Raw genomic sequence first — 22,383 nt, 5'->3', positions numbered from 1 at the left:
GGCTACCAACGGAAGGTCTAAGAATCTAGCAGTTCGGTCCATGGGGCTGAAAGTCTCAGCTGGTCTTCAATAGGTGCTGGAATCCCAAAGAAGTAGGCTTTCATCGTCAGTGAAGGAATGGTCTTGCCAATGAGAGTGAGGGCCAGCAGGCAGAGAGAGGAGGCTCCATCCTCCCATGCCCTTCATATAGGCTGTCAGAAGCCAAAGGTATGGCCCACATGAAAAGTCTATTTCCCCACCTCGAAAGATCTGGATTAAAGGTGTGTCTTCCTATTTCAAACGGTTTTCTTAGGAAAACAATCCCACAGGTGCGCCCAGCTGCTCGGGTTTTAGTTAACTCCAGATGTAGTCAAGTTGACTACCAAGACTAGCCATCACACCTGGTGACCATTCAGCTCTCGCTTGGTCTTTGTAGCTGCCTGGAGTGTCTATGAGAGATCAGCAGGACCTGGGCACACACAGAGAAAGGGCCCTCTGAGGGTGCAGGAGGAAGACAGCTGTCTATCCACATCCAGTAAGAGGGACCCAGGAGGGAAGAAACAAGCCCCAGAGTCTCTTCAATCTGTTCTGGGTCATTCAGCCTTCAACACAGCGACAGAATCAGCTTCCTTTGTTCATGCTACCCACTCTGGGGACAGGAAAGTCTCCTAATTCCAGACATTCTAATTTTCATTAGCAACAAAGACAGCAGAAATACGAATGGTCTCGTGCAAATGTGTTTGATGTGTGGGATCGTGGAAGACAGAAGACCTTGTGGGCAGATTAAAATAAAAACAAGTTCATTCCCGTCTTCTCACCCCTAGGGGAACTTTTCATCTACCCAAAGGCCAAGACCAGGAGCTCAGATGCTATGAGCCATCAAGGTGTTTAGCCCCTCACCTCTCTCTGCACTTTTGTCCAACCCACAGGTCACTATCGCCATCTATTTGGCAGGGATTGTGAGTGGCTTAAGAGCCACTCTAGCCTGGTCTTAGTTTTTCCTCCTACAGTTTGACTGCTCGGTTAGAGCAAGGACAGAAGAGTTGGCTCCAAACGTCTGTGCATCAGGACCTCCACCCCTTTCCAGCAGCCTCTGCTTCAACTAAGACTGAGCGGAGCAGGGCTGAGAATGGAGGAAGAGGGGGGGGGGGACGTTATCGAGAAGGCCCTCGGGGCTGGAATTGTGCTGCTGTCCTCTGGGATACATAAACATCTCCAGGTCTTCTACAACTGGGGTTTGCAACCTGCCAGGCTGGCCTTGGGTAGACGCCCAGGAACCTCATCTTATTGTTTTGGCTATAACAAAACCGAGGGAAGGGAAGAGGGCAGCTATGTATGCAAGTAGAAGGAGCAGAGGTATGGATACAAGGCGTGAGAAAGCAGAAACAGCCAGCAGTTCCTCTGCCAGGTGTCCAGGGCTTCAGAAGGTCACAGTCCTCCCAGTCTGGGTTCAACTTGATGAATGAACAGCCAGGCAGGAGGCAGCAAGCTATTACTGGCGGTGTCTAACAGTCATCACCCTGACAGCAGAAGAGGAGGCAGCCTCACCCCTGCTGTTGGCCAGATGTCCCCAAGGAGCTCCATAGGACCATGTGGCTAGACTAGCCATTACTAATGTTATATTGACATTGACTTGTGTCCTGCCGACACCTCAACGCTTCACCGCCCATGGGAGGAGCCGTATCCTCACGTACCTTCAGGTCTGACCTATGTGGTTCATCTCACCTCACCCTCGCCCCACAGCCAGACATCCTTCCTTGTCCCCACTGGCCACTCCTGAGGCTTCTGCCCTGGAGCTAGGTGGAGTTCCTCTGTGCTGTGTGCTCACAATGCCTGAGTCATTCCATAGTTCAGGTTGCTTTGTTTTCAAGACCCATGTTTGGTTTCATGATTTCTTTTCTTTCCTTTCTTTTATATTGTGTGTGTGTGTGTGTGTGTGTGTGTGTGTGTGTGTGTGTAGTATATGTGCGTGTGTATACACAGTACAGTTTTGGGGAGTCATATCTCTCTTTCCACCTTGAGAATCCAGGGGATGAACTCTAAGGTCCCGCTTTTACCATCTGGCTGATCCATCTTGCTGCCTGACTTCATGATTTCTTTTGTTTGTTTGATTTGGTTTTGTTGATTTGTTTTCCTTGAGATAGGGTTTCTCTGTGTAGCCGTGACTGTCCTGGAACTTGCTTTGTAGACCAGGCTCGCCTTGAACTCACAGAGCTCCACCTGCCTCTGCCTCCAGAGTGCTGGGATTAAAGGCGTGCGCCACCACAGCCTGGCACTTCATGGTTTCTAAACTGCTGCCTTTGCTGGCGGTGGGCCATACTGTGCTTCTGTGGGGACTGGGAGCCCTTGAGCATTTGAGGGTTGATTGCAAGAGATGTTTCCCTGCTTCAGATGGATCTTCCCTTGAAGAGAAGACAGGTTCACTTCTGTGCCTCCAGTCTCACGTGACTGAAGATACACAGGGCTACACATTGGGACTCTTATCCAAATGGACTTTCCTACTGTTTAACTCTCTAGTCTCCATGTACAGATGGGCAGAACATCAAGAACCCCTAGCCGGAGAAGAAAGGGTTACATGCTCACCCAACAGCACCCTCCCACTCCACACCTACTGCCAGGTGGGACAGGTGGCCGTGGGTGTGGGCTGTGGGTGCAGCAGCCCTGGGGCCCAAAGCTGAGCCTGCTCCTTCCAGATTCAGACCCAGAACAGGGCAGGAGTTCTGTTCCAGTTCCAACCCGTATAGCAGCAGTTGTAGTGGGCAGTGTCTCCCGTCACCACGGGCAGTGCTGGCGCACAGAGCCATGGGGCCCCCCGGTTCACAGAGCTAATGGGGGTGTGGCTTTGACATGCCAGCTCACAGGGCTGGGCTGCCCAAGCACCATTCCTTTCCATTTCTATCAGTGGAATCGGCTCCCAGACCTTCCCTCAAACACAATGCTGTGCCGGAATTACTCAACTCCCCTTGTCAGAGTTGCCTCATCTGCCTTAGCGGCCTTCCATTAGCTCACTCAACAGTCAGAGAGAAAGTCTAATTACCAAGTGCCTCTTCTTAGAAGGTCAGGGGCCCAGTAGGCATTCATTCTTGCTTAGCTTTCCCAGAACCACAGCACGCCAGCCTCTCCACGTCTACGGCAGGCGTTCGTGGAGTGGCTGAGATAACACTTGCAACCCTGTAAGTCCTACTCCACATGTAGATCTTCATCTCTGCTCAGCACACACAGGTAAACACACCACACAGCACAGCGAAACATCAAGGAGCCCGTTTAAGAAGCAAAATAAACAACCCACGAGAGGCCAAGAGAAAGTCCCCAGAAGAATGACAAAGGCCTCTAGCTCGATACCATCTATGGGGTTTCTTTCCTTCTCTTTTGCACAAGGGAATCCATGTTTGGATTTTGTTGTTGTGTCTGCAAATTGTGTAACTGTGGCCACCAGCAACACGTGGATTTATCCCTTAAAATTTACACACTGGGACAGAGGAGATGACTCACTGGGGAAAATGCTTCCTGTGCAAGCATGAGGACCCGAGTTCAGACCCCCAGAAGTCATGTAAAGTCAAGCGTGGTGACTATGTATCTATAGCCCCTGCCCTGGCCGTGGAGAGGTAGGCAGATTCCAGGGGCTTGAAGGCCAACCAGGATAGCTGAATCAGAGAATTCAAGCTCAAAGAGACCTTGAAGAAAATATGGAGAAGAAACTGAGGAAAATATCCTGCCATTAACTTCTGGCCTCCACACACTCAGCAGGTGTGCACAGACTTGAATATCTAGATATATATATACACGCGCACATGAATGCACGTGTGCATCCACACACACGCACGCACGCACACACACATACACACACACACACACACACACAAGTTTATGCATGAGCAATGTGAAGCAACCAAAGCCTCATTCATTGCTGATGGGCATACAGATTAGTTCAGACTTTACAAGACAGAGCAGCAGTTTCTTACAAAGCTGTAAGAACATCTACCATGATACTTAGAAGTATTGTCCTAGACAATTTTCTGATTTATATAAAACTTTGTTTACATTAAATTCTGCATATGATTATTTATAGCGGTTTTATTCATAAACTCTTCGTGTGAGAAATAACCCAATGTCCTTTTTCTGGGAAGTGGATAAACAAACAATTAAATACTACACAACAATAAAAAATTAGCTGGCTACCGATGCCCAGGATGGGTGAATCACAGTGCATAGCTAATCAAAAGAAGACAGAAGCCAGATTCAGAAGTCTAACCCTGTGTGCCTCTATGAATGAGTCATTCAAGAAGAAGCAAAATGTTTTAGGGACAGATACCTGAGGGAGGAGAAGCTATGGAAGGACACAGAGGTTTTAGCGGTGATGGGAGTGTTGTTTGCTTATGTCGGTGGCTACACAGCCGTGGGGCTTAGAGCTCAGGGTAGCACATTCAGAAGGATGAATTTTAGCGCATGTAAGTAATAACAATTTTTAAAAAGCTCCTTGGTGTTTATTAAGGAAGCTAGGAACTTCTGTGGTCTTTGTCCATGTCAGAAATCTCAAGGAACGGATCTGGAGTCAAAGGTGGGAAACAAAAGACCCACTGAGTCACAGTGGGGGATTCTGGGACTGGCTCTGGGATTTTGTCAGGTGCTAAAGATGGGCCCAGTGAGACCAACCTGGAAGGTGGCCTCCCTGAAAATCAAATAGAGAAGGTTCTGTGGATAAGTGGGGCTTGGGGCACCTGGCAGTACCCCCGCCCAACACTTCTCTTCCCCACCCACTGCCTTGGCCTCCAGCAGATACAGCTTGGAGAACACCTCACCCTGCCCTGCCTTCGCTGGTCTGATTTTATGCAGAAGGAATTGATTGGTGTTGACAGGGAATGATCTGCCTGTCTAATTAATATGCCAACTAATTTTCAATTTAATTGCTCATCTCGGGTCACCGGGTAACAAGACTCTCTCACTGCTACAGGTCTTGATGGGAAGTGGCAGGGGCGGTGCTGTTCTCCCAGGGCCCAGTCACAGCCTCTAGATCTTCCCAAGCAGTAAACAACCAAACCCTGGACCCCGTGAGACCCTATCCACACCAGCCACCTTCTCAATCGGGGCCTCTTAACCATCTACTGTTCTGGATAGACCCTGCTCAATAGCTGCTTTGTGCTGATCCCTAGCTAGGGTAGACACTTGGGGTGCCAAGAAGCCAAGACATGCCTTGCCTGCCCCTACTGCCACCACAAATTTCTCGGTCTCCCAGAGAGGATTCTCGCTTGCATTGGTAATTACAAAACAGGTGTGGTTAAGACTGTGCCTGTATTCTCAGCACTCGGCAGGCTGGCACAGGAGGGTCACTGTGGGTTTAAGCCAGCATGAACTACATTCTGAGTTCCAGGCCATCCTAGACTAGAGAGTGAGACCCCGTCTCAAACACACATACAAAGTCTAACAATTACTGAATCTGGTTGCAGGGAGGGACAAGAGCTTCAGAGAGAAAGGCAGTCCAGACTCTACTATGGGGTGCTTTAGGAATTTAATTAATCTCCCGTGCCTCAGTTTCTCAGCTTCTTTCTCTAAAAGACATCTCTGCTCCTGTCCTATTGGCCCAGTTGTTATGTAGATTATCTCATATTCTGGGCGTCTGTCTTGATGTCTGCAGATGAATTCTCTGGTCCCCTATAAGCTAAACTGGGAAATTAGTTCCCTGCTCAATTAGAGCTCTGTGATCAACTGGTAATGTCTGTCAAGGGTAAGGAATTGGGGGCAGGTAGCAATATTCATGTTTGCTGACTCTTTTAAAGGATTTCACTGGAAGATCAGGAGCTGGGGACAAGAGAAGGGCTCTGAAGAGGCTAAGTCACACTCAGCGAGGCTTCTCATCATTTTTTAAAGGAGCTGCTTTGTGGGAAAACAGGGAAAAAATGGTGCCTATAGGCCATAAAAATCTACCGCTCTCTCAAGGGAGGCATTCAACCATTTATCAAGCTAACACAGAGTTGAGTCCAGGGGAGAGGACACCCACCTATTTCTTTCTTTCTGCCCTTCTCAACCTCTGGGACTGGGAATCTGCGGAGCTTGAAGAGTAGAAACGGAAACAGAAAGAAAGGGACCTGCAGAGGAAGAATGGGAGCCTTGGGATCCCAGTGCCTGGGCTTTGTCACCTCATAGCTGCATGATCTAGGGCCAACTACTCAGTCTTTCTGGTCATTAGTTTCCTCTTCTGTGTTTTGAGGGCCAGCAACTCATCTTGCCCTCAATATTAGAGAGTCAGATTGCCTAAGCGTCCCATGATTGTTAAGTGTGGGAGAGATCACAGGGGTCGTTTTAGACAGTCTCGAGTTGAAGGGGTACACATACTACCCCTAGGCATGAATAGCAAATCCCATGGGTGTACACCCTCTATCCTGGGTCTGTCTCACTTGAAGGGGGACTGGACTTAGGTAATACAGGAAATCGGATAACGTTGGGAGGAGACATGAGTGGAATTCAGGAGTCAGAAAGAGGGAGAAGGCTATGGGAAAGAGAAACAAGTCCACTTCCAGGAGCAAGAAGGGAGAGGGCGGAAAGCCAAGGAGGGATTAGTGGGTTTGTCCTCAGGGAACAGGGACGGAACAGGGACGGAGGGAAGAGAGAAGCCGAAACAAAGGGAGGCGTGTCTGAACTATGAATTGGACTCTTTCGTTGTCTGTCCTAAGAGGAAAGAAATTCCTTTTAAAATTGCTTTTCTTGTCTCTGGATTGGACTTTGATTTAAATGTGTGGCTGTCCTGCTGGACCAAGCCACCTGGGCCACTTTCCTACTAGAAGCCTAGGTCTGTCTTCCTCCAAAGAGAAGCAATGCCCCAGGGGTACCGGCTCTTCCTATGTTCCGACTCCTCAACACACACACACACACACACACACACACACACACAATTGGAGTTTCCTGGCACAGGTCCTTAGTGGGTATTGCCGGAGCCTGGCACTGTCCTCCAGTGTCACCACTCCCACAGTTACATTTTCCTGTCACTATCTGCCACTTAGTCATCACAGGGTTGCACTTAGTGGACTCTCAGGCAGACCAGGTGCGGGGTAAACCAGGGCGTGAGAGACCCTCCACCACGGTTAGACAACAGGCAGGCCAGGTGTCAAGGTAAACCCGGGCGTGAGAGACCCTCCATCACTGATAGACGACAGGCAGGCCCGGTGCCGGGTAAATCCGGGTGTGAGAGACCCTCCGTCACTGATAGATGACAGGCTGGCCGGTAAAACACTTCAGACCCCTCAGCCTCCAGGTAGGAAAGCTGAGATGTGACCCTATCTTAGCACACAGAGAACCGAGCCCTAGGTGTGTTCTATCATGTCCAGGAACCCCAGATGGCCACTACAGTGACCTACAAGTTAACCTGCCCAAGACAAGTGTCCTTCCCTTCTGTTAAATTCCCCGTCCCTCTCAACATTGGCTCTCTGGAGTTCCCTTCCAGAGTTCCCTTCCAAACAAGACACCTGTGCCCAAGCCCTCCCCTTAGCCCATTTCCTGTAGAACCCAATCAGAGAAAAGCAGGCTTCTGGCTGTTCCTTCCATCCCTCCGCTGGCCTGGATCTGGTCTGGAGAGAAAACACAGGTTACTTCTGCAGAAGTCACAGAGTTCATTCACAAATGAATCCCTGCCTCCAGTCACGGGTTCCCGGGCTAGCAAGTAGTAGCTTGAGCAGCAACCATACTTCCCAAAGGTCAGTTTGAGCCCCGGACTTGGAAACTCTTTGCAGACTGAGAAACCAGGATAATGGCAAATGCTAGACAAAGACACATCAAGGAGGGAACACGCGTGGGAAGGAGGGGTTTTGTTGCCCTTATATGAACCCATCAGAGTTTGAGCCGAGGAGCCCACAGGGAACCAGAGCACAGTGGTCCTCGCTCCGGTCTATCCCTTGGGCTGGTGGCGCTGGGGGTCTGGGGTGAGCGAGGAGCAGCTCCTCACTGTAACAAAGGCCCTAGGGACTCCAGGCTCTCAGAGTTGTGCAACTAAGTGGGAAAGCCTGCTCAGCCTGCGGCTGAAACAGAGGAAATATCCCGTGGTTGACTGTGCCAAGGCGGCGACTGATCCAGCCCCTAGCCTGCGGGCAGGGCGGTGACCCTCCGAGATAAGCCAATCCCTGGGCTGCAGGTGAGGAGCCTTGAGAAGCCTTGTTGGGACAGTGGGAATCAGTTCTCCAAATAGGCGAGAGGTGAGGAAGGGATTCCGCACGCAAGCCAGTATGGGAAGGAAGCCCGGAGCTTCCTAGAAATACCTAGAGCCCCGTCCCTCCCTGGTATTGTCTCCTGCATTCTCCCCACATCTGGAAGAGCTCCAGGGCTGGCCTCTCCCCACGATTGAGGGGCACAGCAGCATGAGCCGGTCAAGGCATGTGGGCAAGATCCGGAAACGTCTGGAAGATGTCAAGAACCAGTGGATCCGGCCAGCCAGAGCTGACTTCAGCGACAACGAGAGTGCCCGGCTGGCCACAGACGCCCTCTTGGATGGGGGTCCTGAGGCTTATTGGCACACTCTCAACCAGGAAGGAGAGGTAGACTTCCTGTCCTCGGCAGAGACCCAGTACATCCAGGCCCAGGCCAAGGAGCCCCCCAGTGGCCCAGATCCAGCAGGAGGGGCTGAGGCGGGTTCCAGAGGACTCGACTCCTGCTCTGTACAGTCAGGAACCTACTTCCCCGTGACTTCGGAAGGCAGCGAACCGGCTCTGCTACACAACTGGACCTTGGCTGAAAAGCCCTACCTGAAGGAAAAGTCCAGCGCCACCGTGTACTTCCAAACGGACAAGCACAACAACATCAGAGATTTGGTCCGCCGCTGCATCTCCCGGGCCAGCCAGGTACCCACGCTGAGCTGGTGTCTGCTTGGCCATGGGCGGGGAACAGAGCTGATAAAACAGGGCGAGGGGCTGCGTCCGGGTCTCACGGGTTTGCCCTGGAGCCCAGACCCCTGATCCCTGTTACAGCCTGGATTCTAGGCCATTGACGCCCATCCCTGCCACTACAATCTCCTGTGTGGGAAGAATAAGCTTCTTTGCCTGCTCTCCAGCCCTGGTCTCACCGCCTGTCGCTCAACCCTGAGTCCAGTCCGCTGCAGATTCTGCTGTCTCTGGCCTCTGGCTTCAGGGCTCTGAAAACGCTACCTGGCCCCTCGCCCTCCCTGCTTTTCACTTGGCTCATGCTACTCTTAGCTCTGGGCTTCCAAACGAAGGGTGGAGGTACTTCGCTAGGGTATACCCTTGTCCTTTTGTGTTCCCGTCCGGTCCTGTCCCATCCCATCCCCTGTCTCCCGTGTGTGTCCGGATCCGTGTCCCCCCCCCTCCCCCGCCCTCTGTTTAGACCTAACTGCCCACAAGTGACATGCGGCCCTTGTTTTTGTTTGTTTGTTTTGTTTTGCTTTGTTTTTTTTTTCAAGACAGGGTTTCTCTGTGGCCCCGTGGCCCCTGTACCAGGCAGCTCTAAGGAAAAAAGAAAGAAAAGAAAAGAAAAGGTGTGTGGAGAGGGTCAGAGAAACTACTTTCCCTTTTGCCAGAGGGCCATTGTTTTAATAAGACAGTGAGGTAGACTCAGAAAATTCCTTCAGAACAAGGACCCAGCTGACAGGACCTCAGGCATCAGTGGCAGATGGGCAGGAGGTACCAGTGCCCCTGGGCACTCACGCCTCCAGTGGCCGCCCCTGTCGGCTGGGGGCTGGATAGAGGGGTTCACTTTCTGGTATCTCTTCTTTCCCACAGGGTTGTAGGTGCCTGCTCCGCTCCTTCCTGAAACTGCAGGGCAGAAAATCTGTCATCCAGGGTTGGGGGTGTGGCTCTGTGGTAGAGTGCTTGTTTAGCATATACACGGTCCTTAGTTCAATAGATCCCCACGTCACTGGTGGGGGAGGGAGTAATCATATTGTTTTGTTGTTCTGTTTTGTTTTTCAAGGTTTCTCAGTGTAGCCTTTGGTTGCTTGGAACTTGTTCTGTAGACAAGGCTGGCCTCGAACTCAGAGAGATCTGCCTGCTCGCTTTCTCTCTCCTCTCTCTCTCTCTTTCTCCCTCTCTCCCTTCCTACCCTTGCCCCCACTGTATTAGTCTCTGTCTCATAAAGCATACATTGATATTTGTGCTCACTTGTGGCTGTGGTCCTGGGCTCAGGCCAGGATCCCCTCCTAGGCTCAACACTGTGAAATCTTAAAGTTCTGGGGAGAGCCACCAAGGCTGAGGACCTGGGGGGTTGTGAGGGAACAGAGTTCTGGAAAATTAAATGTCAGTGGGTGGAGCCACTGTGTGGCAGAGCTGCTTGGAGACTATATTTCATGACATGGTGGCATGTTGACAGATGGGTGCTGGGAGCCTGGGAAGCCTAGGGCTGCCCTGTGATACCTCAGCCTTGATCTCTTCGGGCTCAGCTGCAATGCTGAACTGAGATCCCTTTGGCCTGTTGCTGAGTGTGCTGCCTCTGGTGCTCTCCTAAGGGAGGGACTTGTGTGCAGGGAATCCTCGGCCTCAGCACCGGCTTCGGGGCCAGTGCAGCACCCTGGAAAGAAGCCACAGCTCACTGAGTCTTGCTACACCCTTCCTTCCTTCTCCCCGCCTGGCAGAATCTCTCTGCCTTCTGAGACCCAAGCCCCACTAATGTTCTTTGTATGACATAGTGTGTTATGAATCTTAGGAAACTTGGTTATCATCCAAAAGTGTGGACTTCCAGATCCACTTAACTTGGTCGAAAGGCCTGGATCCTCTGGAGTGAGTGACGGTGACCCCTAAATGTCCCTGTTGGCCTGTGGCTCCCTAGGCTTCATTCACATTTATTGCCTTCCTGTGGCTGATATTGTGATATCCTTCACACATGCAAAGCTCACATGAGCACACAAGCACACATTCCAACACACACACACACACAGGCTTAGGAGTAGCCTGTTCCCACAGAGATGATGGCAGAGATGGATAGATCTCTCTTACAGAGAGAGAGAGAGAGAGAGAGAGAGAGAGAGAGAGAGAGGAAGAAGGAGGAGGAGGAGGAGGAAGAGGAGGAGGAGGAAAAGGAGAAGGAGGAGGCAGTGGCTCAGGGGTGGCCTGTTCGCACAGAGGTGATGGCAGAGCTGGATAGATGATGGACAGGACAGGCTATCATAGAAGCAGAATAAGAACAGGGAAGAAAACTGGGCTTGAACTCTGCCATCTCTTGTAACTGCAGCCCCGAGAGGAAAGGGAGACAGGCTGAGGCATATCCCACTCTAGAGCATTCCCCATCCTAAGAAGCAGGACCTGCCCTCCTTCCTTCCCTTTTTGCTGAATTCCTTCACTCTACCCAGCCCGGTGCAGCAAAGCAAAGCTGAGATCTCCTCGCCTTGAGGAAGTCCCCATCAGCTGCCTCCCACTGTGGGAGAGGACTGGAGTAAGCCGTGGGTCAAGCGGCAGGTGGGGTTCAGCGTCTGGGAGACAGTGACTAAGGCAGGGTGCTGAGAAGAGGTGGCCTCTGAGCATCAAAGGCTGAGTAACAGTTTTCCAGGAGAGAAGGAAGGGAGAATTCCAGGCAGAGAAAAGCTAGGTGCAAAGATCAGGAGGGTCAGAGGGTGTGTGTGTCCTGGAGGTGGGGCGATGCCACCATCCACCCTGTGGGACCTCAAGGAGTTGGGAAGGGACAAGGATGGGGGCTGCAAGGCCAGCAACTGTGTTGTGCCTTGTTGGGTTGAAGAGTGAGAATAGCAATTCCCAGGCTGGGTCACAAGTCCCTGAGGGTCCCTGGGGACTTTGCAGTGGTTCTGTGATGCTCTGTCCTTTCTAGGTACTTACCTGTGTGAAAAAACAGAATTTATTTTTTTCCCTGCTGTAGAATCTCATGTAGCTTCTGATGGTCCTGTTTCTACCCTGCAAGCACCAGGATGACAGGCGGTACCACCACACCCAGTTTACACACTGCTAGGAATCGAACACGGGTCTTGGTACATGCTAGGTAATCACTCTATCAATGGAGCTACACCTTAATCCCACCCCTGAAAGATTATTTTCCATGCTTCCACTCACAGGGCTGTGCAGCAGGCTGAGGCAGGGAACTGGAGAAGCTACGGGGCTCTGGGGAGGCAATCATAGATTAGCAAAAATGTAGAGCATCAGGGCTGGGGGCTGCTTAGCGCATGTGAGGTCCTTGCGTTGGCCCCCAGCAATGCACACAAACATAGAGTATATGAATAAGATCATGCTGCCCTCCAAAGCTCTTGAAAATAGTTATTTCCTGAAACCTGTTGTTTAATTTTTATTTTATTTATTTATTTTTGTTTTTTGAGACAGGATTTCTCTGTAGCTTTGGAGCCTGTCCTGGAACTAGCTCTTGTAGAACAGGCTGGTCTTGAACTCACAGATATCTGCCTGCCTCTGCCTCCCGAGTGCTGGGATTAAAGGCATGCGCCACCACCGCCCAGCGACAGAAGTTCTTGACAATCACAGATAGTTGGTAACAATGCAAGAAGACACTCTGTGTAAGTTCAGGACCAGCAGGTAAACTGAGGCAGAGATAAAATAGGGTTGTGTTCCTGGCAGGAAAACAAAACTGGAATGTTTCTTTTAATTCTAGAATATTCCCTCCTTACCCCTCTGTCCCTCAGGTTATCACTGATGTACACAGACAGACAGTTGGACAAAAGGAGAATCATGGAGCAGGATGAGGACATGGTTTCCAGGATGGGATGTGGGTAGCTCTGATCACATCCCAGCCCTGTGGCTGTGAAAAGCTGTCTGCACCCCTGTCTCCTCCCCGGGAAGCTGGGGGACTGGTCAAGTTGAGGAAGTCACATGAGACAAGCCTGTGGCTAATAGTAGATGCTCAGCAAACCTTTGCTGTTGTTAATGGTCTGCCAAAGGCAAGCTCCCCAAAAGAGCCCAGGAAAGTCAGAGTACAGAGCGGTGCTGAGGGTCCCCGGGGCCTATCTGCAACCAGCTCTGACCCCACCATCATCACCTCCCTCCCCCGCCCTTCCACAGGTGAAGGATTTCCAGCCTGAGGACCGCCCAGAGCCAGGAACTGGGGTCCACACTGGTTGGAGCAGGCACTGCCCCGTCTGACTTGTATACAAACCTTCCATGTCTTCAGCGATGCAGGTTTCTGGAGCCAACCTGCAAGGCTTTACTTGCAACACATCCTCCTCCTTTAGCACGGGGCTGCACAAGGGGGCTTCCTTCTCTTTTCTGCTAACCTCATGGAGCTGTAATAATCCATCTCCGTTGCCTGTCCCTGGTACAGATACCCACATCAGCTAAGTAGTCATCCCCACACATGGCCCAGTCATCTCCTTGGCTCACTAATGAGATGACGTGTTCTCTTTCTCTGCTACCTCCCAGTTGTGGATGCTTTCAAAACAAACAACAGAAAACCCATCGTCACAGGGCATACTGACACAGGCTTGTAATCCCAGCCCTTGGAGGCTGACGTGGAAAGACTGCAGGTCGGTGCTTGCCTTGGCTGCATGGTGGGGCTCAAAGCAAGAAGAAATAAAGCACACACACACACACTCATATGATGTATATGCGTATTGTGGGTAAGACGATGGAACAACATTGTTATGTCTATGTTAGTTACTTGTCTCAACACTCTGACAAAATACCTAATAGAAACAAGTCCTAAACGTTCTACGTCTTCCCCAAACTCACCCCAACCTGGCGTCAGAGCCTGTGAGGGCAATTCCCTGGCAAAGAGCAACACCTAATGTTGAAGAAGAAGCTCTCCATACCCCTGTTGTCATGACTACCAGTTTGGCTTAATCTGTCTGTGACGTTCATCTGACAGTCATAGTGGAAGAAGAGGATTGGATTTTGCTCTTTTTTTTTTACTTTGTTCATTGCTAACACATTTGTTGAGTACTTATTATTCAACCAGCCTTACGTTAGACCACACAGGTACCACTGTGTCTTGCAGTTTTAACACCATCATCAGGATTATCTTTTTAAATGGCTTCCTAATAATGGAATTGCCACTACACCGCAACTTAGGTATTAAGAAGGGGATAAAGAAGTCCAAGAAAGGAGAAGATCTGTTGACATCCTTTGTGGAAAGGTCAGAGGTAGCTTGGCACAGAGGTATACCCCTGTAGTCCCAACCTCAGGGGGCTGAGACAGGAGGATGGATTTGGCTTCAGGTATGGCTGGAAGCAGGTGTTTGAGTGCTACCGAGGATCCGTGCCCACTGCCTAGGTTTGCTTTCTCCCAGCTGGCTTCATTTTCATGCATGCTTTCCACAAGAGACCGTACACTGGATACCAGAGTCTGTAGTGTACCAGCTCCGAGTTAAAGCAAGTAAGCGGGGGAGGAAACAAACAAATAAATCCCTCCTTTTTTCAAGGGCTCCAACAAAAAACCTAGACCAGCATTCATTAAAACAGTGGATAGCATGACCATCTCTGGACCGCCCTCTGTGGTCAGGAAGGGATGTGGTCCTCTCATTGCTCTGGCCTTGGTCTCAGGTTCTGCCCATGACCAGTGATTACCAGTAGCTCCATTCAAATCGCATGGGTAGAGAGGGAAGGTGATCCCTTCATGCCTAATTGGGGTGCTGTTGACAGAAGGACAGAAGGAACAGGAATTTGGCAGACAGGAACCCTTCCATCATGTCCTTTGTGGGATATTTCAGCAAAGTTCTAAAGAGACTGACGATGCAGAGGCTTCTGGGAGACCAAGATCCCTCCATCCCATTGGGGCAGCTCTCTCTGATCTAGTTTAAGTATGGTTCTTTCACATGGGATTTTGTTGTATATGAAGTGAGGACTCTTGGGGAGGGGAGCACCTAGGGGACAGTGAGATCGCTCAGCAGGTAGAAGGGGTTGCTGCCAAGCCAAGGAATTGGGAACCACGTAATAGATGGAGAGAATCAACTCAACAAGTTGTCTACATACACACAGTGGCACGCTTGCATACACACATAGCAAGTGAGAGCGAGGGAGCGAGAGAGAGAGAGAGAGAGAGAGAGAGAGAAGGAGAAACAGAAACAAAGGAAATCATAAAGAGATTAAGAACATTTGAAAAGCAGTGGTCATATGTGCCGTCTACCTCCGAATGGTTGAGACTACCCGATGTTCTTCTTTCTCTCCTCTAAGCCTGTTGAGTTGCCGGTTTGTTTTTCTTTCACCTCCCTCCTCCCCTCCCAGCTTTTCCCCTCAGCACTTCTCACTCCGACGTAAGCACAGAGACATGTGCCTAGGTCAGTATGGTGGGCCAAGATGGGGCAGGACCTCCACTTGGGCTCACCCTTTCCGTCCCTCTGATTCTTCCAATCAGTCCCTCCCCTATTCCATCCTGCCCCTCCAGCTCCCTGAGACCCACAGGGATTTAGGAGGTTTGACTGAGTCCTGATATTGCTGGCCTGACTTCTCTAGTAATGGAGTCCTCTCTCCCTGGCCCAGGTCCTGGCCATCCTGATGGATGTGTTCACAGATGTGGAGATCTTCTGTGACATCCTAGAGGCAGCCAACAAGCGAGGGGTGTTCGTCTGTGTGCTGCTGGACCAGGGAGGAGTGAGGCTCTTCCAGGAGATGTGTGATAAAGTCCAGATCTCTGATACTCATCTCAAGGTAGGGGGCCAGTGACAGTTGTAATGGATGCCCTGTGTCCATCAGATAGGACGGTGGCAGCTCATGCCCCATCTCCATATCTCAAGAAGGCTTACTTCTTGTTCAAGTTTCTATATAGGCCAACCAGTCTTGTTTGGTCTTATACTCTACTCTAAGGTGTATGGGGTTGAGAAAGAGGACCGGAGAATTTTGAAGGATATTATTAGGCCCTGACCTGGATGAGGTGTTCATCATTTCTGTCTATAATCCTTTGACCTGGAAGGAATGGATGTATAGGGCCTGAGGTGTTTCAGGGCACCATGACTAGCCAGTAAAGAGGCTATATTTTTCTCTCTTCCTTTCAGCTTCAGAAACAAAGTTTATATGCCTCATAGCCCAGGGCAACCCCGAGGACCAGGAGGATATGTCTTGAACTCTCTGAACCCACCAGAAAGTTGATGCTCTTAGTTTAACTAGATCCTCCCCTAGATACACACAGGCGTACTTCCCTCTCCTGGCAGGAGAAACGCGGAGATAAGAATTTAATTAGCCATGCAAATTTGAGAGCATTGAATCGAGGTCAAAAGGAAAACCAGCCACAACTTTCATGAATAGGTTCTGGCTGAACAGCTGAAGGATGATCCTCTGGGTTCCTTTTATATCCCCCTCTCAACTCAGACACATCAGCCTCCAAAATACCGCCCCCACCATACACGCACTGCCTGGGAGGCAACTTAGTTCTGGGATTCCTCCTGATACCACTCTCTACAACCAGGGTTTGCCTGATCCTTCCTGGGTCTCTACTCCTTAACAAAAGGCCATTATAATAGATTGAGAGTTCATGCAGGCCTTGCCTTCATGGGCTACACCTGCAGAGTAGTGGCTGTGTCCTCTTGCCACTAAGATGCTGGGAGGAGCTTCTAGAGGCACTGGAGTGCCCTTCCTGGAGATTGGAGGCCATGAACAGGCATTGGTGGGGTCCTGGCAGTATTCCACAACCCTTGGCCATAAACCTAAAGGAAATCCCCACGCTTTCCCTGCTTTGACGTTTATAAAGTCTTCCATGGGATCCCGCTGAGGCATGGACACTAGATACAAACAGAGTTACGACTGCGGTCGTGAACACGCCTTTTCTCCAAATGGTCCAGGGTCCACGGTGGCCTTCACAGCACTGCCTCCTCTTGCTATACGGGGCCAGCTCTCTGGCCAGCTTAGTAGGGAACTCACGCCACTAAAGCCACCTATGGACTTGTTCCTTCATAGTTCAAACCCTTTGTGGTCCGTGAAGGCCTAGACTAGGGCTCCTTGGTCATCAAACCTCATCTTTCTTTTATTTGGCTTTCTTATTTTTTATTGGAATTCCACCGTTTTCCCCCCCATTTACCATCTATTGTCAGAGCAATGGGGAGGGGACTTAGAAAACTAGGCCAACAAAAAATGTAAATAATACAAAATCTCTCCAAGCTTAGATAAAATCTTGGTGAACATCCTTCCAATTTCCTATGCAAATTGTCTCGTCGTGTTTGGGTTGCTATAGCAGACTGTTGTAGACTGGGTGGCCTAGAAACAACTAAGATTTATTTCTCACTGTTCTGGAGGCAGAAAAATCTGAGATTAAGATGTCTACAAATTCAGTGTTTGGTGAGGCTCTCTGCCTTGTTTGTAAATGCCTGTCTCGTTGTGTCTTCTTCATATGGCATACAGAATGGCAAACTCTCCAGTCTGTTACAGCGGGCACTAATCCCTTTACAAAGCTTCATCTTTAGGAGCCAATTACCTCCCAAAGGCTGTGGAACCACTGCATTGGAGATTAGGTTTCAACATAGAATGGGGGGACTTGTTCCGTCACAGCCCACATGTTTATCAATAAACACATAGCTAATAAATGTCATCTTCACTTTGCCTCCCACAGAACATTTCCATCCGGAGTGTGGAAGGGGAGGTGTATTGTGCCAAGTCAGGCAGGAAATTTGCCGGCCAAATCCAAGAGAAATTCATCATCTCAGACTGGAGATTTGTCTTATCCGGATCATACAGGTGAGTACTGGTTTCAGCGGCTATCACGGCTTCCTGGCAGCGAAGGGCTGAGTGGTACCAGCTGAACCCCAAGTGCTCCCAGGGTATATCTCTTCTCCCTGTCCCAGAGTTCATCAAATAAATGGAGCAAGAAGTGAGAAATGGGGCCCCTTCCTGGTCCTGAAACCAGACACAGAATTCTCTTTTTACCTCTCAAGTCTCTTGGGAATTGTTATAAAGCCATGGATTTGTTGTGTGTTGTATGACATGATCCGTTTTGCTTTTAATTTTTTTACGTTGTATGTGTGAGTGCACACGCATGTGTATCATGTGGGGGACTATTTGTAGAGGTCGGAGGTTGCTTTGTCTTCTTCTGAGACAGGGTTTCTCACCACGGTTACACTGGCCCGCCAGGGAGTTCCAGGGAGCTTCCTGACTTTGCTTTCCCTGGGTTGGTTTACTGACATGTGGGACCACACCTGGCTTTTCCACATGGGTGCTAGGGACCCTGAATGAGGCCCTCATTGCTTACACAGTGGGCTGTTCACTAACTGAACCATCTCCCTGAGACCCTCATTGCTTACACAGTGGGCTGTTCACTAACTGAACCATCTCCCCATCCTCTAACCTTTTATGATTTCAGGGCAACCAATGTATTGAGATTTACTGATTCACACACAGTTCACCTACTTAAATGTGCAGTTTGGTTCTCCTTAGCTTATTTACAGTGTTGCTTAACCATCGTCACCACAGTCAATTACTGTCACAAGATGCCCGTTCCTATTGGCAGTCGCTGCCTTGTTCCTTCAGCACTGTTAGTAGCTGGTTCACTAGGCAACCACAGATCTACTTCCTGTTTCAGTGACTTGGTCTCACCTAGACTTTTTGTATAAAAAAAAAATGTATGTGGCCTCCCCTGTGACTGGTTTCTTTCACTAAGCATAGTGGGTTTGTTTGTTTGTTTGTTTTGTTTGTTTTCTTTTTTTCGAGACAGGGTTTCTCTGTAGCTTTGGCACCTGTCCTGGAACTATCTCTTATAGACCAGGCTGGCCTCGAACTCACAGACATCTGCCTGTTTCTGCCTCCTGAGTGCTGGGATTAAAGGCGTGTGCCACCACCGTCGGGCTCAAATTGTACTTTTTATGGCATTGATGTGGCTAATATTTGCATGGCATCTCAATCTACTCGTGTAGTTATAACAAAAATGCCATAGGCTGGGTAGCATATGAATACTATAAATTTAGTCCTGAAGGCTGGGAAGTCCAGGGTAAAACTGGTAACCAATGTAGTGCCCGACAAAGGCCTATTTCTTGGCTCTTAGACATTGTCTTTTTATAAGTAGTCCTTGATACTTGTCATCTAGAGAAAAACCTCAAAAGATCAGAAACTGGTTCTTTACTGAGAAGACCTTGGAGTACACCCAGAAGATTTGTGTTCCATCTCATCTTCAGCCAGCCGATTGTAGAGCAAAGGGGAACAAAATCCGTCACTCACAGTTAGTCTTCCCCATCGTAGCGTCTGCCCCTCTGCTCAAGTGGTCCACCTTGTCTCTGAGATTCTGCCTCTTCTCACCAGGATCTCTCTATAGAGTGGGAAGGAAGTCTCCCAGATATCAAGGCCACCGAGACTTTTATTCCTCTTGGGCCTGGTGTTTAGTACTTAGACTGAAGGTTAACGCAGGAACAACATATTAGCAGGGTGTGGGTGCTAAGCTACAGGTAGATTCCTTCCTACACAGCGAAGTATAAATGTGCTTTTATAATGCATACTAGGAAATGCCCATAGCATTCTTACTAAGAAAAGCTGTTCACACCCCGCCCTGCCCCCCCCCACACACAGCAAAAGGGAAAAGAGAGCTCTCTGGAGTCTTTTTGTAAAGGCTCACCTCTATTGGTTACTGAGCAAGCTCTCTGAAGTCATTTTTGTAGGGACACACCTCTGTTGGTTACTGAGCAAGCTCTACGAAGTTTGTGTTTGTTTTCTTCTTTGTTTGTTTTGTTTTGTTTTGGTAAGGGCACGCCTCTATTGGTTACTGAGCAAGCTCCCTGTATCATCATTGCTGTAAGGACATGCCGCCATTGGTTACTTTCCTTTTCTGTATGCATAACAGCTGGTGGGTAGGTTCATCAACTCTCTTGCTGCTGGGACCAAAGACAAAGAGGCCTAAGAGAGGGAAGGCCTGTTCTGGCTCACAGTCAAGGGAAGCCACAGCTGCAGGGCTTGAGGCACCTGGTCACCGTGCACGCACAGCCCAGAAGCAGGGAGTTATGAATGCTGACAGCTGTCCTTCTCCTTTTTCTGTACCCCAGGAACATAAAGGCACCACCACAGCTAAGGTGGACCGTCCCACCTCCATTAACCTCGTTCAGCTAACACCTCCCAGGCTTGACCACGGTCTTGCATCTTGTGGGATTCACCGTCCTGTCAAGCTAACATTAGCCTTCATGGGATCGGGAAGGAAATAGATGCTCATGTTATATGCAGGGCAGGGATGTAATCCCTTAATGGCTGACCCCTCCCCAGCAACTGCCTTTCTAGCTTGGCCCCAATTTCTAAAGGCTCCACAACCTCCCAAAATAATGCCACCATCTGGGGACCAGAATTCCAACAGAGGAGGCCCTGGAAGGCATTTCCGATTCAAACCATGAAAGACACTTAAACCCTTGAGAACTAATCACTGTCTGACACCCCCCCATCCCCCACCCCCAGTCTCATTAAGGGTTGGGGTTTTTAACTTGTGAATTCGGGAGAGACATCAACACCGAGTTCTAACACAAACCTCCCTTTTCCCTGATCCTTTGTATTAGCCAGCATTCTTACAGCGAACTATCAGAGGCTACTGTGAAACCAGACAGGAGCCATGTTGTGTTGTTAAGGGGCCATGCTGTTAGACGCTGTTATTAAGGCTACATCTCTTACAAGAATAAGTTTCTGTTTCCTAAGCCTGATGTATCCTGAAACAATGTGTGATTCTATGGCGTATGGCCGCCCCTTGCTAAAAACTCCTGCACCTGTGAGACACGATTGCCCTTTCGCCTAAGGAAAAATGTGTCTACCCACAAACCTTCCTGAGGCCCCTTCCATGTCATGTGGTCTTGCTCTTAGCTACTCCACGGGCACTAGCCTGGAGTCCTACATTCCCCCACCCCCACCCCCTAGCACTATTCTGTCCAGGTGCTAACAACCAGTTATCCTAGGCAGCTGTTCCATATCAACGCTAACCCTTCCCCGTGAAAGGGACTTCAAAACCCAGTCAGGGGCTGCCCTCTGAAAGCCCAGCTTTGGGAGAGGCAGTGGGGTGGCCAGTTCTAAATACAGCTTGCTTGCTTTCCTCAGACAATCATGGAATTGGTTTGGTTTGGTTTTTTGTTTTTTTCCAGGTCTAAACCAACTAACTTTATACAGAGAAAAGTTGTATTTGGTTCACAGTTTGGGTAGATTAGCTTGGCCCCTGGTGAAGGAGGTAACGGGTAACAGGTGTGAGGGGAAGCCAACGCTCACGTCAGAGACCTGGGCGAGAACCAGAGGAAAAGAGGAGTCATGCTGCTTGTTGATCACTGTTTTAGTCGTGTAGAAGGTCCTTTTGCTTGTGTGCATGTGTGTACCACGTGGTGCCCAGTGCCTGGAGAGGGCATCAGATCCCCTGAACTGGAGTTAAAGGTAGCTATGAGCCACCATGTGGTCCTCTGGGAAAGCGTCCAGTGCCATTTCTCCAGCTTGCCCACGATAGCTCCCAGTTACCTAAGGTTCTCTCCTTAAGCCCCACCTCCTGTAGTATGTTCCCTGCTATAATATCAGTCTGCGGAGCAAGCAGTCCTTAACGCATGTGTCTTTGGCAGACATATCCAAACTATAGCACCATTATGTTCAAACTTTTTGTTATATTTAGACAGTTGGCCTTGATTCAAAAATATGCCTAAAGTAAGGAAGGCGTCGGTAGTTGGGCTCTTTACTCCTAGTATTATTATTAGTAGTAGTAGTACATTAAAATTCACATAGCGTGAAATTAATCATTTCAAAATGTTTGACTCAGTGGCGTTTATTAGAGTCATAACCCTGCACAATCATCACCATTTAGTTATGAAATTTTTTCATCACGCCCCCACAACAAAACTCCATACCCGCTAAGAAATCACTGTCATTTCCCTTCCTCCTCAGCCCTATCGGCCACTAGGCTGTATTTTGTATAAATTTACTTCTCTGGGCATTTTATAAATGAGCCAGGCACTACATGGTATTTTGTGACTGGTTCTTTTTATTTAACACAGTGTTTTGGGGATTCTACCAGCTGTGACGTGCCTCGGTGTGTTACCCCTCTTAGAGCTGAGCAGCGTTCCACCGTGTGGATGTACCACAGCTTGCTCGACCATTCGCCCTCTCGCAGGGATGTCCCTGTCCCCAGCATCTAATGGCAGAAGGTCTGGAAGTCTCACTCTCTGGTCTTTTCCTTTTCCAACCGGGGCTCTGCTTCTGTGGAAGCCGAGGTGACTTAGCTAATGGCTGAAGAGTTGACAGTTACTCTAACCTAAAATAGAAATAGAAAAAGCACAAAAAAAAAATGTGCCTTTTAGAACCCATCAGCGGCTCTCCTTCCGCATGACCAGTTATTGCAGGGATGATGAAGAAGATGGCCCTGAAAGCATTGTGTCCCACCAGGGGTCCCTCGCTGGGAGAGAGGCAGGATGAAGCTACGGTACCAGAGAAGGGTCTCACCCCCCAGAAAGTTCTGATTATCTATCTTACTATTGAATCATCTGTGTAAGCAAGGGCACAGGGAAACCCCTGAAGTAGACTTCTCTGTTTATTGGGTTTAGTGGGTCAAACTGCCAAGACTGTCTCTCCTTGTGTGTGTGTGTGTGTGTGTGTGTGTGTGTGTGTGTGTGTGT

General features: G+C 49.5%; 1 protein-coding gene across 1 annotated transcript in view; it reads left to right on the top strand.

Annotated features, from left to right (window-relative positions):
* The first annotated feature begins 8,321 nt into the window (after positions 1 to 8,321).
* Positions 8,322 to 22,383, top strand: part of Fam83a (family with sequence similarity 83 member A) — a 23,396-nt gene continuing 9,334 nt past the window's right edge. Inside the window, exons 1-3 of the mRNA XM_005354588.1 lie at positions 8,322 to 8,801; positions 15,335 to 15,502; positions 17,394 to 17,518. Coding sequence (XP_005354645.1) covers positions 8,322 to 8,801; positions 15,335 to 15,502; positions 17,394 to 17,518 — 773 coding nt within the window. The remainder of the gene's footprint in view (positions 8,802 to 15,334; positions 15,503 to 17,393; positions 17,519 to 22,383) is intronic.

The sequence above is a fragment of the Microtus ochrogaster genome, chromosome 15 (assembly GCF_000317375.1).
Source record: "Microtus ochrogaster isolate Prairie Vole_2 chromosome 15, MicOch1.0, whole genome shotgun sequence".
NCBI lineage: Eukaryota > Metazoa > Chordata > Mammalia > Rodentia > Cricetidae > Microtus > Microtus ochrogaster.
The sequence above is the reverse complement of the archived record's forward strand: the minus strand, read 5'-3'. Positions and strand labels throughout refer to the sequence as shown.